The sequence below is a fragment of the Syngnathus typhle genome, linkage group LG7, assembly GCF_033458585.1.
Source record: "Syngnathus typhle isolate RoL2023-S1 ecotype Sweden linkage group LG7, RoL_Styp_1.0, whole genome shotgun sequence".
Classification (NCBI taxonomy): domain Eukaryota; kingdom Metazoa; phylum Chordata; class Actinopteri; order Syngnathiformes; family Syngnathidae; genus Syngnathus; species Syngnathus typhle.
The window spans coordinates 14,761,751-14,781,989 of record NC_083744.1 but is presented as its reverse complement, the minus strand read 5'-3'; the positions used below and the strand labels follow the sequence as shown (position 1 = coordinate 14,781,989).

The 20,239-nt window shown below is 47.1% G+C and overlaps 2 protein-coding genes and 1 non-coding gene across 7 annotated transcripts in view; all 3 read right to left on the bottom strand.

The window, feature by feature from the left end:
- Positions 1-1,706: 1,706 nt before the first annotated feature.
- On the bottom strand, positions 1,707-14,645 carry tubgcp6 (tubulin gamma complex component 6). Of its 5 annotated transcripts, none has more exons than XM_061283852.1 (25): positions 14,548-14,645; positions 13,238-14,046; positions 12,942-13,105; positions 12,633-12,846; positions 11,831-11,989; positions 11,316-11,437; positions 11,157-11,220; positions 10,978-11,087; positions 10,811-10,902; positions 9,764-9,903; positions 8,245-8,394; positions 7,660-7,741; positions 7,142-7,230; positions 6,953-7,068; positions 6,723-6,861; positions 6,583-6,654; positions 4,779-6,525; positions 4,603-4,713; positions 4,379-4,538; positions 3,752-3,893; positions 3,474-3,668; positions 3,107-3,239; positions 2,360-2,573; positions 2,086-2,279; positions 1,707-2,018 (listed from the first exon to the last, which is right to left on the bottom strand). In XM_061283852.1, exons 2-25 carry the CDS (start codon positions 14,015-14,017, stop codon positions 1,927-1,929), a joined length of 5,481 nt encoding a protein of 1,826 aa, XP_061139836.1. In that variant the 5' UTR covers positions 14,018-14,046; positions 14,548-14,645; the 3' UTR covers positions 1,707-1,926. The 5 variants fall into 5 exon arrangements, with proteins under 5 accessions (XP_061139836.1, XP_061139833.1, XP_061139837.1 ...); XM_061283849.1 differs by having other exon boundaries at positions 14,474-14,615; XM_061283853.1 differs by having other exon boundaries at positions 4,603-4,710; positions 14,474-14,615.
- Positions 3,972-4,043, bottom strand: trnag-ucc (transfer RNA glycine (anticodon UCC)). Its single transcript has one exon. It is a non-coding gene; the product is annotated as a tRNA-Gly (tRNA).
- A 1,892-nt stretch (positions 14,646-16,537) lies between the features above and the next one.
- Positions 16,538-20,239, bottom strand: part of plxnb2b (plexin b2b) — a 105,392-nt gene continuing 101,690 nt past the window's right edge. Inside the window, exon 39 of the mRNA XM_061282448.1 lies at positions 16,538-20,095. Coding sequence (XP_061138432.1) covers positions 19,991-20,095 — 105 coding nt within the window. The 3' untranslated portion in view covers positions 16,538-19,990. The remainder of the gene's footprint in view (positions 20,096-20,239) is intronic.

Sequence of the window (20,239 nt, the reverse complement as noted above, 5' to 3'; positions counted from 1 at the left end):
TGAAGGTCTTAAATGGAAATGAAAATATGGAGTCTTTAACACAAATCCTTTTTTTCTTTATTTTTAGTTTTGTACAAATATAGTGCAGGCAAATGCTTAAGTTCAATCTTTACATCAGTCAAAGTCATGTTGTGGCATCGGCACATACTCAGTTTATGTGTGCGTTGCTGTTAGTCTTGGCTCGTGAGTGAACGATTCGTTCAAAAAACGATTTCTTTTTCATAAACGAGAGTGAACGAATCACTTCCTAAAGTGATTCACTTTCAGTTAAGCTTTGGCCATGATTTTTCCCTAATGAACTGGCCTGTTATTAGGTACACTTGAAAATGGCGGTGTACCTAATGAAGTGTCCGAGTGACGTCACAGATCAAACAGCCAATCAGAAAGTGGGGGTGAGGGCGGGTGTGGCACTTTTCACTTTCAGTTAAGCTTTGGCCATGATTTTTCCCTAATGAACTGGCCTGTTATTAGGTACACCTGAAAATGGCGGTGTACCTAATGAAGTGTCCGAGTGACGTCACAGATCAAACAGCCAATCAGAAAGTGGGGGTGAGGGCGGGTGTGGCACTTTTCACTTTCAGTTAAGCCAGTGCTTCTCAATTATTTTCTGTTACGCCCCCCCCTAGCAAGAAGAAAACTATTCGCGCCCCCCCTCCCCACCGTGACTATCCTAACTTGTCTTGTAAGTCGTAAAATGTTGCACTGTCGCAAACGTGACAGAAGTAACAATGAGAGCGCCACTGCCCCCTGCTGTAGTAAACGCGCAATTACACTTTATTCTAGTACTGCCAAAAAAAAAGCCTGTTCCCCAGGGTCACACGCGCCCCCCCAGGAATAGCACAACTGGCTAATTGATTTGTTTTAATTGAGAGAAAAAAAAACATCAGCAAAAGCATTTCACTAACTGACCAGGAGATGGCGACAGCGCGGCATCTGAAGACCATGGATCGTTCTGCTATGCCGGTTTAAAAAAAAAAAAAAAAAAAAACGTAATTAGCTAGGGGTCAAAGGTCAAAGTTTACGGTTCAAAGTTCACCCAGGGGTCAAAGGTCGGTTCAAAGTTCACGGGGTCATGTGCACATTTTCGATTTTTAACTAGAGTTGAAAGTTCAGGGTTTAAAGGTCACCCAGGGGTCACCACGGGGTCACCACGGGGTCACCGCGGGGTCACCGCGGTGTCACCGCGGGTTCAAAGTTCAGGGTTCACTTTTTATTTTATTTTTTTTTTTTTTTTTTTTAGGTTAACCTTTATTTAACCCAGTGCTTCTCAATTATTTTCTGTTACGCCCCCCCCTAGCAAGAAGAAAACTATTCTCGCCCCCCCTCCCCACCGTGACTATCCTAACTTGTCTTGTAAGTCGTAAAATGTTGCACTGTCGCAAACGTGACAGAAGTAACAATGAGAGCGCCACTGCCCCCTGCTGTAATAAACGCGCAATTACACTTTATTCTAGTACTGCTCGGTAAGAACTCAGTTCGATCCCAGTTGTGAGAAAGTTCATTTATTGTGCAATTAACCCTTTATTTTTTTATTTGTTTACGTCATGTAGTGTACTTATTTAAGTGTCCATGTGATGTACCTACACTAGTCTAAAACAGTAAACAAAGCCATATAGATTCTTTTGGATTTTAATCACAATCACTTTCAATAGTTTATTCCTTACACTGTCTAAAACCTTTTTACAAAAGAAATACAATTTAAAGAATACTTAGTATTTGTTTTTATTCAATTATTTGACTCTCCATACATATATAGGAATAGAACTTTATGTCTTTTGTTGTTTTGATACAGAAGCTGGTGTAACACTTGACAGATTTTTTGTTGGTGGTGTGCCTCGAGATTTTTTCCAATGAAAAGGGCGTGATGGAATGAAAAAAGGTTGGGAAACACTGGTGTATATACATGTACACAGATCTGGGAGCTGCTCATGAGTCTTTGTAGTAATTGTTGAAGTTGATGCGTAGGAGGAAGTCTTCCAAATGCGGCTGGTAGCCTCTGTTCACCAGCTTGGTCACCACTGAACAACAACGATAACAACAAACGTCAGCCGATGGTTCTCTGACGTCCCTGGCGGGTCACCTCACCTTTGAAGAGGAAGTGCGAGTAGTACTTGAAGGTGTTGTACGATTGCTGCATGGCGATGAAGCTTGGGTGCACTGTCTCCCCCTGCTGGCTGGTCCAGGGAAGCGCAATCAGTTGTGCACGGAACTTTAGGATCAGACTGAAGATGCTGTGGATGATGTTCATCACCGGAGCGGCCTTGTCGGTCAGCAGAGCCCTGACGACCAAGTCGTCGTTATAAATCAATTAACAAATAAAAATAGTGGTCAGTGCTGTATTGAAGGAAAGTCGACTGACCTAAAAATGGCCCTGTTGAGGTAGTCGGCGTGTGTGCGATGGATGGCGTCCAGGTCGCAGGCGGCGGCCATCTTGGCGGTGAACTCGCTCCAGGACACCTGCAGGATCTGGTTGGCGATGTAACCTTGGATGACCTTGACAAAGTGCTGCATCTCGTGTCGGTACAGCTGCAGCTGGCGGAACTGCACCGAGCGCCCGGCGCCTTTCACCACCGCTGATATGCAAGCAGTGGACGCACACTTTTATTATTAAAAAAAAAAAAAAAAAAACTATTATCTGAAGACTTTAACTATATTTTAAATAAAACACCTCCTATTGTAACACCCCCAAATATTTTGGAAATAAGTGAAAGTTTCATTTCTCATTGACGTTGAAGTCCTTAAAAGAAAAAAAGTTGGGTGACATTTCAATCGGCCTCTTATGGCATCTGACATTTTATGATGACTATTTTCCAAAGGTAGCAATCAATGTTAATGCCGTTTTCCGTACACATTTTCGCTGCGTTTGAGCCTTTAACACGTTTCGCTGTTCAAACCCCCGGCGGGAGCTGAGTGATAACAATCAATACGAGCGTTATGCTTTTTTCTTTATGCGTGAAAGGACACGCGTTGAGTGGCCTGAGCACCGCCTCACCAATCAATAGCGGCGGATCCATAAGGCCGCACGGGAGGGAAAAACAGCAAGTTGATGGTTCTTTATGAATACAAAGTGTGGGGGGGGGGGGGGGGGCGAGCTCGGTGCCCTCACCCGTCCTCTTGAGATGGAACCAGACGTCGCGCAGGCTCCACACCATGTGCTTGAGCTGCAGCTGGAAGGAGAAGAGCCGGTTGTACTTGTTCATGCAGGTGTCGGTGATGATGATGTTGAGCGGCCAGGCCACCTGGGGGCGCCACACACAACAGCACTTCATTTCACATGTTAACAAACATACCACCATAAAAACATGCAATGGTGTGTAAATACTTGAATCGTTTTTGCATGTTGATTTCATGCTTTACAACTGGTGTGCACAAGTTGGCCAGTAGGGGGCAGTATTTCACACATTATTTCCATTAAACCCATCTAAGCAGTATTAACACGAGTCGTTTTGGGTCGGTGATGCCGAGCGTGTGACCTTGTAGCGCAGCTCCAGGCAGTTGAGGGAGTCGGGAGCGTGCGGGTGGAAGGTGTCGGGCAGGAAGCGCAGCGCAAAGGTGAAGTTGGCGGCCAGCGGCGTGTCGCCGTGCAGGCTGTACTGCAGCGCCTTGCTGAGGATGGAGTTGAGCACCAGAGGGGTGAGCAGCTCGCCGGGGGTCTGCCCGCTGCCCAGCTGGGAGGGTCGCAAGTCACATTCGACTGTTACGTTCAATTCACTTATTGGAGACGGCGAGAAAAGATTGAGCAGGGCCTCACTTTTTCAAACAGCCGATCACTGAGCGACTGCGCGAACTCGCCGTCCTCCATCAGCAGGAAGTGGCGCAGGGCCTCAAAATGTCGCTCCACCCCCATCTCCACAAAGAAGTAGTCCACCACCGCCTTGTTGACCAGCGACATGCTGCAGAAAGAGCAAATGCAAGAATGTGACGCAAAATGAAGTAACTCAAATGTCACAGAGAGAGAGAAAAAAAATAACTGCGTTGGCCGGGAATCGAACCCGGGTCAACTGCTTGGAAGGCAGCTATGCTCACCACTATACCACCAACGCTGTGTGTGAAACAGATGTGGAAACTTTGTAAGAGGGGGAAAAAGCCTGAAGCATTCCAGAGGACAAGAGCAGGAGGGGGAGGGGTGGAGTGGGGGAAGGAAAAAAAAAAAAAAAGGAAAAGTTGTTTGCTTTTCTTGTTGCTTTTCTTGCTGGGCTACAAGACGGAGTAGTAGAGGCCCCAAGGAAGTTTGTTTCTTTTTTTAGTTAACCAGCAAGAGCAAAAAGGAAAAGTGGGAACACGAAAATAGAACTTATGTGATAGGAAAATGCTCACTTCAATGAATATTACGAGCAGCTCAAAACGGCAGCAGTTAATGGTTTGGTTAACTACTCACTGCGTGATGAGTGGGGCGGTGACCGAGTGTTTGATCAGAACCGGCAGGGAGACCATCTCGTTGAGGTGCACGGCCGTGGCGTCGGTGGCGTGGCGCAGGGCGGGCTCAGCGGGGAGGCCCCGGATCACGCGCTTGAGTAACTGGCACTCGGGGGACGACGCTGTCGCAAAAGATGAGTAGCGTCAGACCCGGCCAAGAAACATTCCAAACGCTGACTGACTGACCCATGAGGCTGGAGCAGTCTTCATAGCGCTCCACCTGGTAGTGAGCGGACAGCGCCAGGAGATATTCTTGTTCGGATTTCTCTCCGGGGGACAAGTCAAAGCTGACGGCTTCTGACAAGAAGCAAAAGTTAGCAGAACCGTTGACGAAAAAATATTCCAGCTTTCCATTTCAATACCTTCGGCATCCTGCTCGTGATCCGCTTTCCCTTCCAACTCGCGTTCGGTGGAAAGCGACGGCTTTGGTAAGCCCAACACAACGCAGCCCACCCCGAGAGCAGAGTCTGACGAGTGCCCGTACTGGCTGACCGGCAGCGGGGACGGGAGCGGCTGGCTCTGGGTGACAACGCAGCCGCTGCCCAAGCTGGAGTCCGAGACGTGGCTTAGGTCGCTCTCGGGTGCCGCGGCGGGCGCCGAGCCCGATACCACGCAGCCCACCTGGAGGGTGGAGTCGGAAGCGTGGCCGTGTTTACTCCATCGTGGTCTAGCTTGGGACACGTCCGACACGTTCTCGCCCACTTTGATGCTGGAGTCGGAGGCGTGGCCGTGGACGTTGGGCACGGGGAGCGGAGACAAGAAGTCTGAATCGTTTCCTCCGACCTTGAGGTGGGCGTCGGAGGCGTGGCCGTGGGGGTTTCGGACGGGTCGCAGCTGGACAAAGTTGGACACGTTCTCGCCTACTTTGATGTTGGCGTCCGAGGCGTGGCCGTGGACGTTGGGCACGGGCAGCGGAGGCAACAAGTCTAAATCGTTCCCTCCGACTTTCAGGTGAGCGTCGGAGGCGTGGCCGTGGGGGTTTCGGAGGAGGAGCGGATGGACAAAGTCCGACACGTTCTCGCCCACTTTGATGTTGGCGTCCGAGGCGTGGCCGTGGACGTTGGGCACGGGCAGCGGAGGCAACAAGTCTAAATCGTTTCCTCCGACTTTGAGGTGAGCGTCGGAGGCGTGGCCGTGGGGGTTTCGGAGGAGGAGCGGATGGACAAAGTCCGACACGTTCTCGCCCACTTTGATGTTGGCGTCCGAAGCGTGGCCGTGGACGTTGGGCACGGGCAGCGGAGGCAACAAGTCTAAATCGTTTCCTCCGACTTTGAGGTGAGCGTCGGAGGCGTGGCCGTGGAGGTTTCGGACAAAGAGCGGATGGACAAAGTCCGACACGTTCTCGCCCACTTTGATGTTGGCGTCCGAGGAGTGGCCGTGGACGTTTTGGGAAGGTGGCGGCGCGTCCGCGTCTGAGACAAGCTCGCCAATTTTGATGTGCGAGTCTGAGGGATGCGCCGGGGAAGGGACGACGATGCGCTTCAAAGGTGACGCCAAAGAACAGACTCGACTACAAATGGAAAGATGGGGCGCATCTTCTTTGTGTTTCGCTGCGGTAGCGTCTTGAGCACCCACCAGTTTGTCTCGCTCCAGACGGACAGAAGCGTCGCCTTGCCCGAGCAGCGTGGCGACCTGAGGAGGCGGCCCGTTAGCTCGGGAGACATTTGCAGGCTCCCTTGGGGTGTCGTGTCTGAGGGAGAAGCTGCACTCGGAAACGTGGCCGAAGGGGCTGGCCGCAGGGAGGCTCTCCTGGACCAGAGGCATATTCTCCCCCACGGGGAAATGGGAAAAGGAGGGATGGTTGCAGATCACGTCAGGTTGCAATGGGGAAGAACCGCAAACGGGCCGGAGCCGGGCCAGGGATGGCTGGCCGGCGATTCCTTCCAGCGGGCTGAAGGGGGCGCTGAAGTCGTAGTCTACGAGCTTTGCTGTGGGACACGCCTCGGCCGTCTCCTCCTGCTTGGTGTGGTTGACGGTTAGCGACTCGGGGAGAAAGTCGCCGGAGATGAAGGGGCTGGTGTCCACTGAGTGAGACTCTTTGGATTCTTCAGGATTCTCTGGTTTCTTTTCCACTGACTGCTCTGAGGGACTTTCCTGCGAAGACAAAATCTATATTTTTGCTGTCAAACTCAAAAGTCCCAGCAATGGCGCATCATGTTGTCATACCAGTGCTGGCGGCTGCTGAGGTGATGACACTGGAGGTCTCTCTTGGCCCAAAGGATACTTTTCCAAGATGGCCTAGTAAGAAGTCACATGACATTCGTCGCTAACCTATCCTTGGCATTTAACGGCCTCACGCAACACACCTGCAACTCTTGCTGGTCGCGCGCAAAGAAGTGCGATCGAGCCTCGTCCAGTGTGGTTCTCTGCGACCTCCACAAGGCCCGGCGCTCCTTACGGGCCGCTTCTTCTGACAGCTGGCTGTACTGGGCAATCAGCTCCTTCCTGCGATTGGAGTCACGTGCACATCGAAAGTCCGCTAAGCCAGATCTTGTCAAATCGTGGCTTATTCTCAATCGGGTCTTAGCGGTCAGACCTGGCTCTCTGCTCCAGTTGCTCCTCAAGCGCTTGAAGTCTCTTCTCGCGGTCCCTCAGCTCTCTGGCAAAGCTGAAGTCGTCTTCCTCCTGTTTCTTCTTGGCCAAAGTGCGCCACTGCGACAGGAAAAGCGTGTGTGCTTTATCTTCGATCTCACTGACCTCAGTTTGAAATGGATTTTTTTTCTACCTCCTGCTCCTTTTCCAGGTGCTGCTTCAACTCCTGGAAGCTCTCCCTTTTCCTGGCCTCCTCAGCCAGACGCTGTGACACCTGGTGCCCTGCAGGAGACAGAGCGGAGCGAAGTCAGCTGCTTAGAGCAACGTGCGCGGAGGCTGCCGCACGCGCACATCAAAAGACGTTGCCATCTGCCTCAAACAAACACAGATATACAGCTACCGTGGTGCCAAGGCCCGTAAAGGGAACGGGGGGGGGGAATGGGGGTTAGGCCGCCCGACTTTGCCTGGCATCTTCTCGGGTGCTTCAATGACGTGGGATGTTTGTTAGAAAAGCGCTGATCGGGCTTTGGTGCTGGAAGCCCGCTCAAAAAGATTCGTCAGTGCAATTACGTTCTTAAAGCAGCCAGTCAACATGGCAACATGGAGCCTAGCCATTTGGAAAAAGGTGCTCTCAATGGGCCAGGAACCAAGGCTGTATATCAAACATCATTAGACATGCTGTGTGTGTTGGTGTGTGTGTGCAACACTAACCCCGAATGCTCTCCAGGGTTTTGGCTGCCGACGCCCTGACCTGATTGATCAGCTCCTGGCGCGCTTCTTCAGCTCGCTGGGCCTACAAGCGTAAACGGCAATCATGTTTAAACAAGATGTGTTTGCCGGCGCCTTTACACCAGAGGGTCAAACTCAACATGCGCTGTAGAAATGAGGAGAAAAAAAAAAAAAAAAGTACAGTTTTAAAATGTAATTATCAGGAGAAATATGCCTTAAAAGTTACTGGCGGAGCTAATTTTTTTTTTCCTAGGAAATCTCAGTGAGTTGGCAAAACAAATGTATTCTTTATTCATCATAACCCCCCAAATTCACCTTCTAGATGTTTCCTACTAGGGAAGTCAATTATCTATGATTATCTATTTTCAGGGGGGCCAGTGCCCTCGCAGCCCCCCCTCTAGCTCTGCCAGTGTTAAAAGCCACACCCAAAAAATGAATAAATAAAAATAACACCAGAACAATTATTTCAGGGGGGCCAGTGCCCCCGGGCGCCCCCTCTAGCTCTGCCAATGTTGAAAGCCACACTAACCGAATACATTAGAACGCCGACTACGTTGACCCGCATACCTGCACCTCCCGACTGACGGCGCTGTGCTTGGCGATCCTCTCCATGCGGCCGCGGTACACGGCGCAGTCCCTCTCGATGGCCTCCACCTCCTGCAGGGAGAAGGTGACGGCGATACGAGGCACGGGAAGCTCCGACAAGCAGATGTAGTGCTGCAGCCGCACGGGAACGAGAGAGCTTATTAGACGCCGGCTCCATATTGCAACAAGCTCCTCTAATGCCGCAGATTGTTTGATTGTATAATCCTTCACGGTGGGATTTCATTTTAATAACATTCGCTGTCACGTTGCAAGACAAGAGGAAAGCAAGTGGGCAAAACCAATTTCCTTTCGCTCCGTTAACTGCCCCACGGTTGGAGTTTGCAATGGCACACAACTGCACTGAATCAAACCGTGAGCAGGTTGTAATGCGGTTTCCACTACAAGTTGAATTTGTTTCGTGACCATCCTCATAAGTGAAATTGCGCTCATCTAAAATCACCTTTCCCCATTTCAATGAACAGAAGTGCCATTAGCCATTCTGCGATTACATTGCACGTGATTTAGCCACCAGGGGGCAGTATGACAATGATAGGCTACGCAATTTCTCAACTGACTCAGTGCACTTGTGAGGTAATCTGGGTCAATCAAAAAGTGGAGTTAAATTTGCTGTTATTGTGCTGAAGCAAGAGCTAAAATATTGGACTCTGGCGCCATCTTGAGGCAAGGAACTGTGTTGAAGTGAAGAGAGGAGCTTGAGTGAGTCCGCCATAGCCTTGTCTAATCAGGGGGGGAAAAAAGTGCTTTGTCGCCATCTTGTGACATCTACAGACAAATCCGCTCTGCGCAGGTGTACCTAATATTGTGGCCAGCGACTGAGCAATACGCCCCACGTTCAAACGCAAGTCACATGATCGCGCACGTAACAGGGGAAAATTAGCCGGACACAAAAAGCAGAGCAGTGTGCTGCGAGCCGTCACACTCAAGTCTCAGCACGTCCAGACGATACTTCATCACAGGGACGTTTGTGTATTGATAAGGATTTGAAAGAGACGCTCGGTGTCCCTGTTCTGTCTCAATATTGATTTGTCGTCCCTTGCAGGCGCCTGCCTTGTCCCCCCCCCCCCCCCCCCGCCTAAATGGATGACAGCGACGTGAACAGCAGAAATAATAACGCAACAGGCTTTGAAATATCACACTGACATAAAATACGGCCGGGTTGTCAACGCCGATAACGTTTTTACGCTTAACGTCATAAAATATAGCAGAACCCCTGAAGAGGTCATATTTTTTGCAATTTGACGGGATCCTGTGTTAAAAAAGACTTCAGCTCAGTGAGCAGCTTCAATATTGATTCCGCGGTGGTTTCGGTTTTCTTTTTATGTGTGCTGATCAGGCTAAAGTCTATTTTTTAATGGGACTGAAAAGAAATAGCACAACCGTTAAACAAAACGGAGCAAGGGGGAAAAAAAAAAAAATCAGGAGATGCTGTCCATTCAGTCATTCAAAAAAAAAAAAAAAAAATCGTGAGAATGCGGCGAACCTGAGGGCAGCAAATTTTCAGGAGGTTGATGGTCTTCCCGCAGACATACACGTCGTTGGCCATGTGCCTCAGGAAAACGGGCACACACTCCTCCACGTCTTGAGAGATCAAAGTGTAGCCTTGGACCCAGAAATGTTTGTCTGCAGAAAAAAAAAAAAAATCACAAATATAATGTGAATGAAGGCTTGCCGAGGATTTTACATCCAAGAGCCCTTTGTGCATTGTCGCCTGCTTATCCCCCGACCGCCGAGATGCGGGAGCGCGGGGTTCAAGCGCCGGGGAGTTGATGAGGTGGAGCCGACGAGCAAATTAACCTCTTAGCCAGACAAAGCGAGCGGCGTGGCGTGACCTTGAGCGGAGCGCTGCGTGACAAACTACATTTGGGAGTAGCGTGCATGCGTGTGGCCACTTTTATGGATTACTGCTCAAAGACAATAATTGCAGTGAGCTGGAAATGTCACCTTTGTGCTCTAATAAAAAAAATAATAATAAAAAAAAGATGAACATAATTCTTCCCATGCAATTATCAAAGGACTTCATATTAGGTTGTGAGCAAACTATCCTCAGAGTCAAATTTAAACAACTTTCAAGGGGACGTGTTATGGGAAATTGATTGTTTTGTATACAAATAGTTGCTCCGCCTCCACCGGGTGGAAAAATCGAATAAATGTGGAACAAGAAATGACCAACAAAACACGGCTGGCTGTTTTGTTCTGCTTAGCGCTGATAATTGTCCAATAACTTGATGCAAGTCTCGGGTGCTTATTTGTGCAAATATGCTGGCTAGGGTTGACTTGGGAAGTGTTTATATAATATAATATAATATAATATAATATAATATAATATAATATAATATAATATAATATAATATAATATAATATAATATAATATAATATAATATAATATAATATAATATAATATAATATAATATAATATAATATAATACAATGTAATAATGCTGGCTGGGGTTGACTATAGTTCAACTTGGGAAGTGTTTAAAAAAAAAATAAAAATCAATCTTTATCAACTACGGCAACAAATACATACCTCTGAAGCCGAGGTACTCCTCATTGACTTGGATCATGAACTCGCCATAGACGTCTCGAAACACGCCACTGTACACCCAATCGGACACGAACCTGACAAAAAGAGAGCACGTGATTCAGGTAAACAAGAGGATTTTATTTATTTTTTTCGAGACACCGCCGACAGACCTGGTGTACGGCTCACAGCTGCTCTTGAGGAGAGACAGCAGCACCGGGTAGTTCTCGTTGCTGCAGTTGTTCTGCACTTCGTTGTACAGGTGGGAGAGCAGCTTCACGCCCTAAAAGCAACACCGGGGCAGATTTAAGTCTTCTGAAAATCGACGCGGGCGGATGAAAAATCAACGTACCACAGGGAAGGCGGGCCGGTCGCCACCGGGAGGCCCGTCCACACGGCACAGTTCCGACAGATACCTGAGATGGAAGCCCAGCAGCTTGTTAGCATCTCATTGCTAAAAGATTTTAAATTAAAGAGGACCTCAAGTCAAAAAAAAATAAAAATTGTTCACCTGAGTTGTTGGCCGACTTTGCGGAAAAGGAAGCCAACAGTCAGCAGGCTGATCCTGGGCGGCGTGCTGAGAACGCACGCTCGGTAATAATGCAAGTACTTCCTCAGGCCTCCCGTGAACGCCTACCAGACACACCAAAAATAATTTGTAATTATGAATGACACTCCACTGACATTTTCCAGGATGCCGAAATTGTTCTATTTGTATCGATTCATTCGGGCAGAATGAAGTTAATTATAAAGCTTGTTTTCCCTGCAACTTAATGTTCAATTAAATCTTACTCCAACAATCTTGTGGACAATTACATGAAGTGGCTTGTCTCGGGCGGTGAAGCTTTATGCAAATTTTACTTAATTTAAAACACGAGAAATGACTGAACGCGCTCAAGTGTGAGATGGCACTTTACTAGGCTGTTTAAATGTTTACTTCACTTTTTATTGAACTGTAGCCCGTCTAGGCGGCAAAGCGGAAGGGTCTCTCAAAAGATCCGATGATAGCGGTGACGGCTTACATACCTGGAAGACCAGACCCTTCTTTTCGGGGCTCTGCAGCGAGAAGCGACTGAGCCTGAGGTAGTAGGTGCCGTACTGGGCCAGCTCCCCCAAGAGACGAGACACGCTTTCCGGAGAGGCTCCCGACACGCACACGCCGGGGCGGACGTCGAACTCAACATTCTTAAGAAGACGACGCAGAAGCCCGTTCAGATTAATAACATTTCATCAAGTGAGACGACATCACATTTCACACAGAGTCACGTCCATTGCGACTTTATTAATACACGCTTTGGTGTTTGTTGTCCTTCTTATGGATTTTTGATGAGAAGTTGCTGGGCGGCACTCTTTGGGGAGACGCAATATCGCGCAATGCAATTTTGCAACAACTGCCCGAGCTTACGTGGCAGTGTTCCTTGAGTGCGGCAGCCTGCGTGCAAGACACTGTAAAAAGAAAGAACTCTCATCTTCTGGAGGTATATAAAATCTTTATGGGGAAGCCGCAAATAAAAGCTCCCTGGTGATTTAATTTTTTTTTTTTCTGTAATGAGTTGAATTTTTAATGGCTTATTTTATACGCGCTTGTGCTTTCTGCTGTTCTTGGATTAACTGTATAGTATCAATTTGAAAAACTATAGAAAGGGATGGGCAACTGGTGGTTCCCGCGCTGCATGTGGCCCTCGACCACAATCTGAGTGGCACCTTAATTAATAAAAATAATAATAAAATAACCATGGGGGAAAAAAAAAATCATACTTATAAAAAAAATAGAAAACATATATTTTTTTAAACATAACAGATGGAGAGCGAGAGGGTCGAGTCGTACTTGGTTGAGAGGAAAAGTAGCGGACGCCCCGGCAATCAGCACGTTCAGCAAGTCGCCCACCAGCTCCCCCTGAGAGTCGACGGGCAGCGGGAGAATCGGGGAGGGCACGCTGCCGCTGACCACCCTCATCTCGCCCTCCCACAGTCGGTAGAGCTGGTCAAAGGCCTCTCTGCCGCTCTCGCTCAGGTACAGAGAATCTCTCCTGCCCGGTGGCCTGATCACACAATAATTGGATTTGTCCTTCAAGTGATTACCAGAACCTTGGCAAAGGTGTCAGGGACTCCTGAGATCAACAGACGTAAGCCTCACCAGCCGACCGACTCCCAGCAGCAGCGAACGCCGGGCTCAAATGTCCGCAGAGCCTCCCACACATCCATATCTGGACCGGGGCTGGGCTCCGACAGAGAGTCCGGCGTCAGGTTGGAGCCAGACTGGAAGCCTTCGTCGTCGGACTGATCTAAACACGGCGGGACCTGCACCAAGCATGAGAACGTATTTGACTGCTCGATAGTCCTTTTACAACACGCTGAAATTGCTGTGTTATTAAAATGGAAAAACTGCCCAAATGATAAACAGCCCTAAAGGCATAGAAACAGAATTTATACCCTAATGGAGAGCCCAGTTACATCTACGTCGCTGGGCACAGGTGGAAGGTCCAGTCTGATGTCCAGGTCTGAGGTTCGAGTGTGCTGCAAGGCTCCAAACAAGGTCAGCCTGGTCTCCTTCTCAAATCTCTCCTCCACGTCTGTTTTAGTCCTGAGAGCCATCAAGCCTGCACCTGGCTGAGCTTCCATCAAACCCTGAGTTCCGTACAAGCGCTCCAAGGACGCCCACTCCTCCCCGCAGACCAGTCCCCAGGCCCGGGCCTCCAGCCTTTGCAGCTCCTCGCTCTGGTAAGGCCAAGGTGCGGGTCTGCGTAGCACGGGCCTCTCCCGCCTCATGTAGTCCCGACTGAAGGAGGGCGGCGGCGGAGGCGAGGTACCGGCCAGGTGCACCAGAAGCTCAAGGACGGAATCCACCTCGTTCAGGCCGGAGGCGGCCCCTTCCGGAAGCGTCTCCAGCAGATCCTCCAGCCTCTCAGCCTCCTCCCGGCAGCCAGCTACTCTCAAGTCAAAACATATCATCAGGACTCTGTTCCTCGGAGGCGAGCTAGGCTCCAAGGTGACGGGTGGCTTGGCGCCATCCTGGAAAAGCTTGGACAGCAGTGCGCCATAGGCTCGCTTCTTCAGAGCTTTGCGGAAGCCTTCTCTTGAGACGCCTCCCAGGGCCCGACGCTTCCACGACACGCCAGCCAGGCTGCTGTCACATAGGGCAGCCAGCAGCTCTGTGATGCTGGCGCCGGTGTTGCAGCCGGACTTGATGGGATGATGAGAACTCGAATACATGGTGGAACTTTGTCCTCCAGTCAGGATCACTGGAAAGATGATTATTTATTCATTTCAAAACTATTTACAGCCTCTACTGTGTTTTTATACCAGACCCTGTCACTGAACATCCCAACATGATGTTTCCTCGTGCTGTCACTGTGGTTGCGCGTGGTTAAATTTTGAAGAAACACATTTATTTTGCAGAGCTGCATGAACATATAACTTCCCGGAAGCACTGACTGTACACATTTGGCGACGAGCTAGATGGAGCTAACATGAGCTAAACTGCCCGATATCAAAACATAAGATTAGCAACAGATAGGCGTATTTTCAGACTGAATCACGCAATGTAACGTGAATTGTTTACCTTTAAAATGTAGATTAATGTTTACTCATTCTACAGACAGGCTCGATAGTCCATCCAGGATGCTAGCTCATGCTAGTTGTTTTTAGCATCACGGGTCGCTATCCTACCGTTGAATTCACGAGCGTCTCATTCCGAACACGGTATCGGCCCGCTCGCTCCACGCCAAACGATCCTTTCTTACGTGTATTTGTTGCTGGGGAGTGTGAAAAGAAAAATAAGTTCGTGTATATGGATAATGGTTAGTCTGTCATTCATTTTTGATCTTGCAACTCTCCAAACCAGAAGTGAAAGAGCTTCCTTGATGGTGATTGGACAAGAAATAGAAACGTGGCGTTTATTGGCTGATTTCTTGTAGGGTCCACACCGATTGGTTGGCTCGGTCAGTCATACAACCCGCCGAGGTAAGGATGCATTCACGTGAGGACACAAAAATAGTAAATCCCAGAAATACTTGAGATACTATTTAAAAATAAATTTACTTCTTACTTTCTATGTATGTTTGGTACTTTTTTGTTGATAATTAATAGTGATCAATATTTTTTATACTGTATATACAAATATACATATTTCTAATTCCAGTCCAATTAGTAAAAGTACAAATAAGTGGGTCATCTGTGGCCCACAGACAATATTTAATCCCTCCCTATAAGAGTTACAATGTAAAGTAATGTAGCATGCCAATGTAAAACATTATCCAGTCAAAATCTTACAAAACTTAAATATTTAGTCCATAGAATGCAATCCATAACAGAAACCCCTATATCTGACAATAAAACGGACGGCTCATGAAAGAAAATCTAATTTGATGAAAATGCAAGCATCCAAACATGCATTGATATATTATTCAGTTGCCTCGCTCTTCCCCAAAGGTAGCCCCAAAAATCAGAGAACTGTCTAATTAGAATGTTTTTTGAAGCAGGTGGAGGTCGAAGGCTGCCAGCTGGTAAACAAGCGTCCTGTGCAGAAAGCGAAACTGGAAGCTGAGAAGGAGCATTGCAGGAAGGAGGCCGCCTGTAATTGTCCTGATTTGCACTGAATCAACTTTGAAAGTTTCCTTCTGCTATTTCAGGGCGGTGTTCAGGATATTATGCTTCCAGTGGGAGACTTAATCCAGCTCTTTGTATTGCCACCATAATCACGTCGCTATTATAGAAAGCATTGACAACATGGTCAAGTCAAAAATTAGTGTTTTAAAAAATACATATTTTCTTAAAATGGCGGATTCTTGCCACTTAATTAATTGGTCGGGTCAATCTTGCTTCAATGAGAGGAATTTGTCACCTCTTCAAGTGTGTGTTGATGCATCAGCGATCACCCACAGCCGTTGGTGCTAGGCAGTCAATACCAGGCCCCTCATCTTTCTTTATTCCCATTTCATGCTTAGCTGTCAGCGCCTAATTAATGTTTTCGCAGTCATTCGTCAACCTTCAGCGGGGACGACAGGGATGCCGGGCGGCTATTTATATTCTCAACTCATTTTGCAAAGCTTTGTTTTATTAGGCCGCCTCATGTGCTTTATGAAGACTGACAATATTATTGGAGGTAGCTGTGCTCAAAATATGACAATACAAGTGGGAGGCAAATAAACATGCCAAGATTTAGCACTTGGCCTTGAAAATAAAATGGAACGAGCAGGGATTCTCAAATGGTGGTCTGCGCCCCTCAGGGTGTGTGAGGGGCCTTCCGGAGTGTGTGGGAGAATTTCCGTAATCAGTAACAATACTCAATGGTTTTATTTTTTCAATCGAAGTTAATATGTTGTGTATAACAAATAAAAAGAGGCTACAAGACACTGCAGGTTATCCGTCGTCATATTTTCCGCTTCATGTTTTCAACGGGAGACAGGTCTGGACTGCTGGCAGGTTAATAAAATATTTGTTTTGCCCTATTGTGAATATGATCAGAAAATGATCAGAAAGCAAAAAAAAAAAAAAAAACAGAACATGATTGTTTCTGCAAGTCTAGCTGGTGCGCGATGGCGCCCGCGTGAGAAAGCGAAGCGCGGGAATGAGCTGCATAAATACCAGTTAACTTCAAAAAGAAATTGGCCGCGTGGCAAATAGGAGTCGGCAGCCCAAGGTGATTGTAAATCATGCAATATGCATGGGCGGAGAGACTTCCAATTGAAGCCAATCACTATTGGAAAAGTGAAAAGAAACACAGGGGCGATATGAAGGGCATATTGGCCTCCAAGTTTATTCACACAGGAGCGCATGATGAAATCTGGGTGTAAGAGCTCCCCATTCACACACACATGCGCGAGCACGCACGCACTGGTTAAATTAAATTAACACACGCAGATCAGATACAAAAGCCGAAGCAACTTTGACTGCCGCACGTCATCCACAATAAAAACACATTCAATTGGACTTAAAAAAAAATAATAATAAAGACTCAACACAACAGCTTCATCTTCTTTTTTTTTTTTTTTTTCTTCCACGACTCAATGCATAGGAGTATACAGTCAGAATACAGTATTTCAACATGTTTTACAAAGATTGATACGGTATAGGAAACGAGAAATCATAAAAAGAAAATAACTGCACAGCAGTAAGAAAAGTCATTTTGTGGAATATAGGTATAAGTCATTTATCGCACACACCGTGGAATAGCTAAGAAAACACAGGGTGGGAAAAATCAACACCACTGGAACAATTTTGCGCTCTACTACGGAAGAAAAAAAACCCGCCCACCTGCACCCCACTTGTCTTATTTAGGAATGTTAAACATTTGAATGGGGAAAAAATATTTGGCTTTTTTTTTTTGCCTACAAAGCTCACACCACAGACACCCAAAAGAAATGCACACTTATCAACACTGCGACCATCAATATATAGATATATATAAAAAAAGATCACTATGAAATGTTTTCAGCCTATTGGCAGTCGGGGTGGGATACGAGATTAATACCAGCATTAAAATGGCGATACAGTCCGATATCAGATCGGTATAAACATCACATAGATACGATGATGTACCTTTTCCTCCAATATGCAGTGATTCTCAAAGTATGGTAGTTACATACGGTTCATTACTTTTTTAAACCGATACCAGTCCGAGTAGTCACTATTTGAGTACTCACCGATACTCTAGTACTTTTGATAAATACAATTTTGTGATGATGTTTGAAAATTGCTGGGGTATAGCGCCAACTACTGCCAAGGAGGACTTTACGTTATACATTTAATTTGCCTTTAGTATCGGTGTCTGGTATCGACAGGCTCCAAAATGACTCAACACCTTCAAATAAGGCCGGTATCGGTCCGATACCCAGTCGGTATTCGCCCATCAATAATTAGGATTTCAATTTGACATCAAATAATCTTGAAGTAAATCATAATTAAATACAGTTTTGATCCATTTCCTATACAGCGTGTTACAATAATATAAAATCCACTTTCAAGAAATTAACCTCAGTTTTGTTGCTACTGGATGTAAACAGTTTGAGAACCACTGCAATATCAGAATTCTTGCTGTATCAGTAAAATATTGCGATTCCCACCCCTAATTGGCACACACACGCACACACACACACACACACTCGGCTGCAGCAGGGCATCTAAAGCATTTTAGACAGCACACACAATATCACAAGTCCAAATACATTGCTGTGTCTATAGCACTATCGTCATCATAGATTACCGAGAGAATAATTTAGAAACATTATATGTATCATCCTATTCAATAAGGCACATTTTTGGTCAAAGAAAGGCTCTGAAAGAAGCTTCTTGCATCGACTCTGCCAGTGAGAGGAGTCAAGAGAACCGCCCGGCCCGGGTCCCCAGGGCTGATGCCGTTAGGTAGGCTCAGCTGGGTGGGCGGGGCCAAGTGCTGTCGTGTTCTAGATGTCAGGGCGTGCAAGGCGGGACAGGTAGGCTTGAGGTCCGTGCACCCCCCCTCCTCCCCCTCCCTCGCAAAGGCAGGGTTTAACATTCTAGGGGGGGGTTCTCTCTGGAGTTTGTTATTCTCCACAGCTACACACAACCACGGTAAGGTTCCAACATGACCATTGAAAGGTGACTAGACACAAGGTCGGGCGCTCATCATAATCATGCTACACACTCCTACAATGACATCATCCATTTTCCAGATGATGAAACGTCACCGGTACTCGCTCCCCCCACCCTGCTTCCACACACACAAAAAAAAAGTCTAACGAATATATACAAGCCATTTTTGTTCGAGATGTACCGCTTGAGGAGCATCTGCATCCTTCTGGCAGATGATTGACAGCAATCAGCAAAGGGCTATTATATAGCTTCAAGAGGCAGGATGCTTGATGAATATTTGGACAACAGATATACATACAAAAAAAAAGATGAATGGCACAGGAGCATCTTAATAATACTAATCTAATGCAAACATCTTGACTATTATTCTATTGCTGAACTGCTTCTATAGGCGGATGAGTTTAATCAGCTTCTTGTCACCAGAATTTAGCAGGTGACCTTTTCAAACTAAATAAAATGCTTATTATGTCATTACACAAGAGCGTATTGACAAAATAATTACAGATGTGGGAAGCCTTTACCAAGACCTTTAATTTGATACGCGACATGATGTGATTTGTTGCAATTGGATTTTTGACCTTACTACTAGTGAATAATGAAAATTCATTTTTTTCCACCCCCTATTAAATTCTGGTGATGTTTGTGAGCTGATGAGATTTGAGGGCAGCTCATCGCAGGGCTGATGTGAATGAAAACGGTAAGATAGCAGCAAAACAAAAATATTAAGGAAAAGGGGGGGAAAAAAGACGTTGAAATGTTCTTCTGTGCTTTGTTTTTTGAAGTGGAATGTACCATGGCACCGAACACTAAAGGGAGACAGACTGACAGCGCTGTCTGTCAGCAGCTTCCACAAAGCACGCACGGCTTCAAAAATAATTCAAAAATATATCTTGCTGAGTCGTCATTCACACGAGCCTGTACATTGTCCTTGTGTGAGGACCCTTTGGTCTCAGTCAAAGTGGGGGCGCGGGCTCCTGTCAAGGTGGAGGGGGCGGGGCTTCAGGAGAAGGGGTGGGGTCTATTGACAGGAAGCGGGCGCCACTCGGCCCTCACGCTCGACTTTAGGCATCCGCTTTTCACGCGTTGAAAATCAGCCGCTCTCCAACCACGTGTAAGAATAAAAACACGATCCGCACCACCGGGTGATCCATTTAAAAAGATAATTTGTGTGTATGTGTGTTTCCTTATAAAGCTTTTTTTTTTTTCCGGCGATAAAGACAGATTAAAAAAAATAGATTGTACAATTCTCAGAAGGAAAAGAAATTGAACATCTGATTATCTCCTGCCACAGGGGCTTACTTTTCTCTCTTTCGACATTTCCCGTGATGCGTGCTTGAGGTTTGGCAAGTGAGCTTTAAGGCGTACCTTTTTTTTTTGTTTTGTTTCCTGCCTTTCTCGACAGTGTAACACATCATCAACTCGCTTTGCTCTCCGTATGCATTTCAATGATACACCACACGGGAGAACGTTATTATTATTAGAATATTGTCCCAGGGCAATAACGCACGCCTCTCCCGTCTCGCTGTGATTTATCAAGCGGAAAACAAGAAGAAATAAGCCCCTGTAGTCACTGGCAGGATCCCGCCGATTATCCCGCCCGTCTCCGTCTGCCCGTTAGAGATCCGTCACTTTGTTTTCCAGGGTGGCTGCTATGTGCTGGAGCCGCGAGGTCAGCTGCTTATTCTGCGCCGCCGGGTCCTCGTCCAGGGATGAGATGATCTGGGAGGAGGTGAAAAAGGAGTTGGAGGTCAAGGACACCAAGGGCAAGTGGAAGAGGTTGTTGATTAAGCGTGACGCGGCTCGACACGATTACACGACTCGTTTACATCAGCGGCCACGGGCAATCAAAAATGTCATGTTTAA